The 4,687-nt window shown below is 30.7% G+C and overlaps 1 protein-coding gene across 1 annotated transcript; it reads left to right on the forward strand.

Annotated features, from left to right (window-relative positions):
* The first annotated feature begins 391 nt into the window (after positions 1–391).
* LOC131642891 (uncharacterized) lies at positions 392–4,289 on the forward strand. The gene is made up of 10 exons (XM_058913058.1): positions 392–460; positions 2,210–2,353; positions 2,436–2,703; positions 2,798–2,888; positions 2,969–3,096; positions 3,178–3,250; positions 3,338–3,485; positions 3,643–3,800; positions 3,896–4,016; positions 4,230–4,289. The coding sequence occupies exons 1-10, from the start codon at positions 392–394 to the stop codon at positions 4,287–4,289; spliced, it is 1,260 nt and encodes a 419-aa protein (XP_058769041.1).
* The last annotated feature ends 398 nt before the right edge of the window (positions 4,290–4,687 follow it).

Raw genomic sequence — 4,687 nt, forward strand, 5'->3', positions numbered from 1 at the left:
AAGAAAACAAATAATCAATGTAAGTGGTTGAATAAGAACCATCAAATGACATAACTAATATTACTCTGACACATGTCTCTTTAGATGACTATCTTGCACAATAAAGTTTTATGCCATCAAAATCCTACAACTCACATATAACATAAGAAACAAACATCAAATTCAACTACATACTATTTTAAACTTAAAATATATTCTTCTAAATCTGATAATCATTGACTTAAGCTTTAGAGTATGCATGTATTCTCCTTGGCGGAACACCAGACATTAAATATCTACCATCAACCAAAGCTTACCATCAAGTCTAGTATCAAACACTTCAAGTATGTACCAGATCATTGACATCATATATGACTTTAAGCGATATTCTCTTTTTTCACCTTATACTGAGATGGTACGCATTGGTGAAAGTGTTTTCCATCATAGTCTCTCAGGTAAGGTTCCAATGGAGACGACAAAGGTATCAACTCCATCTCTCTCTCTCTCTCTCTCTCTCCCTCTCTAGTTTAGAACCATCATTCACTGTTCAGTAATTTTTTTAAATCTTTTCTATGTTCTAATTTATAGTATTTGTGTTCAATTTTTATTTTCTTGTTTTTCTATTTTGATAAATTGTCTATTGTCTATTTTAAAGGAACGAGCCAAGTAAAATATTTTAATCTTGTTGTTTCACTTACTCAATTTGACATTATTATCAACCTCATCCAGATATCACAATTTATTTTTAATCAATTTATTCTATCTTAGTAAATGATGTTAATATTCTACAATGGTTATGGTTCTTGACTAAGGACATGTGTATTCTCTGTCGCTTATTTTACATGGTGAAATAGTTGAACCCTCACCTCCATTGGTGCAAAGTAATGAAGTTAACAATGATAAATAAAATGCTAATAACAAAAGGAAAGTTGGATATACTTCAACGTTGGTCACATCCAATGATCCTTAGGTTGTAGCATGGGTTCCAGGTAACAAAAAACCTATTTAATCTAGATCATGGACTTTAAAGCATTTTACAAATATAGGATCAAGAAATAAGTGTAATTGGTGTGATGTATCATATGTTGCTGATTCACATTGAAATGACACTAGTGATTTGAAACACCATTCGTTGCACCAATGTTAAAAGTTTCCTAAAGAGTCTCTTGATCCCACACAACAGACTCCTGTTCTTCAACAATTGAAAAAAGAAAGTGGGAACGGATCTAGTAATATTCCCGCTACTGTCCATTTTGATGTTGAGGCATGTAGGAAAGCTTTAGCTAGGATGATAGTTGTTGATGAGTTGACTTTTAAGTTTGTTGAGGGAGAATGATTTCTTCATTTTATTAGTGTTGTGCAACCAAAAATCTCAATTTCTAAAAGGATTACAATTTTTTTTCTTCAAGTATATAAGCGCTTTATATTACTCTCTTAATCACATGGCGTATGAACAAAAATAGATAAAATAAAATGTATTTGATCAAAATTTTAATTCAATGGACTGATTACTCTCTCTTAATTGTTTGAACAAAATTAAATGTTAACTATATTTGAATTAGAATTTGTTATGATTTGATCAACAAAATCAATATTTAAAATATTTTCTTAAATTGCTAAAGGCTAATAGAAGGAAAAAAAACTATGATTTGATACGCACAATTCAAAGAATGATTTATGGTTAAAAGAAAAAAAAACTAAAAAAAACATCTTTTCTAAAAAGGGGACAACTTCTCTACCCATCACAAAAAGTTGGGTAGTGTAACTCCAACCAATCACATGATTCCATCTCATTTAATACATTTAATCTACTTTAATATATAAAAGTTGATTACCACCAAAATTCCTTGATTACCCTAATCACAATCAATTTAAGATGGTTTTACATACCCCTGAGAGTAATTACACATCTAATCATCATTACATTCCAACAACTAATTTAATGCAAAACCTTTTTATTGGAATATGAAAAAAGATGCACTACGTTCTATGCTCTCATTGCATTGGAAGATTCATCTTAATAAACCCTACCCTTTCATTTTTTTTCAGTATAGAGCTATATATTCGTACAAACTCTTCCACCTTGCATGTATAAACTCTTCCACCTTCCACTTGCCGTTTTCAATCAACACTTGAGCGGTATATTTCATTTCTCCTTCCCCCAGTTCCGTTCTTCATCTCTTTAACTGAATACTGATAGTTTTTTGTCTTCTATTTTGTTTCTAAACAGAATATGAGTCGAAAATTTACCCCCATTAAGGATGTTAATGATTCAAAGGAAACTTGGAGATTGGCCGTTCGAGTTGTTGATGTATGGAGTGTTATCAACAACAAGGGTAAGGAGCATATGGAGATGGTTATAATGGGCGCATCGGTAATGCTTCGTATTCTCTCAAATCGTTTCGTAGCTTATTATATTTTTCAGTTATGATATTGTTGTTGTTTGTCATCAATAGGGTGATAGGATACAAGTTTTGATTCGTTCTGACCATACACCGAAATGGAAAGAACGAATACGTGAAAACATGTCTTGCATAATCAACAATGGAACTGTTTATGATAACGATTTTCAGTGGAAGCTTTGTGATCATGACAAGAAGTTTGTGTTTATTGGTGGTACGACTGTGAAGGAAGTTGATATTCAGAACCTTCCTCCCAAAAGATTTTTTTTCAAAGACTTTTCTGATATTCTTGCAGGCAATTATGAGCTGAACCGACTTGAAGGTAAATATATTAGGTCATTTATTTTCTTCCTACTACAATTTATTATATTATTACAGAAGTTGATTTTAACTTCCTTTTTCACTCTGTTTTGTAGATATTATTGGTGTAGTTCAGGAAATCAACAATTTTCAATATAACAATTCTGGAAAAAAGTCATTTGTTTCATTGAGTCTTAAAGACTTGAAGTAAATTATCTGATTTCAAATTTCTTATATTTAAGTAGACGATTTTTATCATATTGATCTTTTTATATTTGTTTCTACAGAGGTGTCACCGTTAACTGCACAATATGGGAGAGCTACGGAATAAATTTTTTGGATTTCTACCATGATGAAAAAAACAGTGGTGCTATTGTAACTGTACTAACTCATGCAATGATAAAGGAAACACAAGGTGTGTATCAACAAAATCCTATTATTAAGTTGTGATATCTGTCTGTAGTTAATTTGATACTTTAATTTTTATCTATTTCAGTCTCAAATGGATGGAGTGGATCTATATTGCTTATTAACGAAGACATTCCAGAGATAACTGAGTATTTATCAAAGTATATACAAATTGTTATCTTCTTACAGTATAATAAGTTCCTTTAAATATTATCATCCTTTACATTAATTTTGGTACAATGTTGCAGGTTACCTGCAAATGAGCAGACTGAAAAGCCTTCGCAGTCCTCAAAGGGTGCGTCTCTTTGGTCTAGTGCCTCTCAATTCACCCCAGTTAAAAGTTTCGTCCATAAGGCCAAACGTATATCTTTGAGTGACCTCTGCAAGGTGAAACAGGTAAATGGTTATGGAAAATTTCAAAAAGTAAGCTCAATATTGTTTTATATAGATGATTTTATGTTAGACTGTTGCATATATTAATATTTAACTTGGAATATAGATGATTTTATGTTAGACTGTTGCATATATTAATATTTAACTTATTGTATCTTAGGACATGTTATGTGTTACTGTTGGAACAACTCAAAAGTTTTTTGTCTCAAAACATGGTTGGTTTTATTATGGATGTACTAAATGTTCTTTAAAGGCATATGATGTGAACAATCCATACAAATGTTCATGTGGACAGAATGTAGAACATGCCATACCAAGGTTGTATTTTTCAATTGTTCCTCAGTTTAATTCATTTGCCATTCTTCAATATTTTTAATGTTCTAATAGTTTTTTGCTATGCATTTTTCTAAAAGGTATCGAGTTGACATATATGTAATTGATGGTGAATCAAAATTTCGCTTTGTGTTTTGGGACACTGACTGTGCCGACATTATTGGAAAGTCTGCTGATAGTATTTATAAAGCAATGCTTGAGGTTAAGTTTAATTCATTATCTATTATAATATTTATTTGTATTAAGTGTTGTACTTACATTAAATTTAACTTTACATATCTTACATAAATTAGTGAAATCTCAAACATAACCACATTATAATAACACCAGCAGATAAGACTAAATTTAAACCATGTTGATCATTCTGATTTTCATGCATTAGTGCAAATCATAACATGGTAATATTGAAATTAGAAAGTAGTTATCAAACCATTAACTGTTACAATCCAAATAGAAACTCTGAATAATAAATAAAAAAGTTTGAAACATCACATTAAACTTCATAGAATTAAAACAAAAAAATCCAGCAACATCATTCATAACAGACTACTGTTCTTCAAAAACTTTCCACTACTTCATCCAGTATAGCCATTAACACCTCAACAATACATCCTCAGTTAAACCTGCATTACACAACAATAATAATTTTAAAAAATTACCAGAAACATACAGATGAACAAACAAAGTATTTAATAGCATAACAGACTATATTTTTGTGAACAAAGATATTCCTAACCATTGTTTTTAGTTTCTTCACCAACTCTGTCCATATAATCCATTCACTGTCATCCAGAAGACAAACATAGACTTAATGCGTGAAATCGAAATAAAGTCATCTAACCTAATATCATGCTTTTCGAAAATCTTTGAAT

The sequence above is a fragment of the Vicia villosa genome, unplaced genomic scaffold (assembly GCF_029867415.1).
Source record: "Vicia villosa cultivar HV-30 ecotype Madison, WI unplaced genomic scaffold, Vvil1.0 ctg.006034F_1_1, whole genome shotgun sequence".
NCBI lineage: Eukaryota > Viridiplantae > Streptophyta > Magnoliopsida > Fabales > Fabaceae > Vicia > Vicia villosa.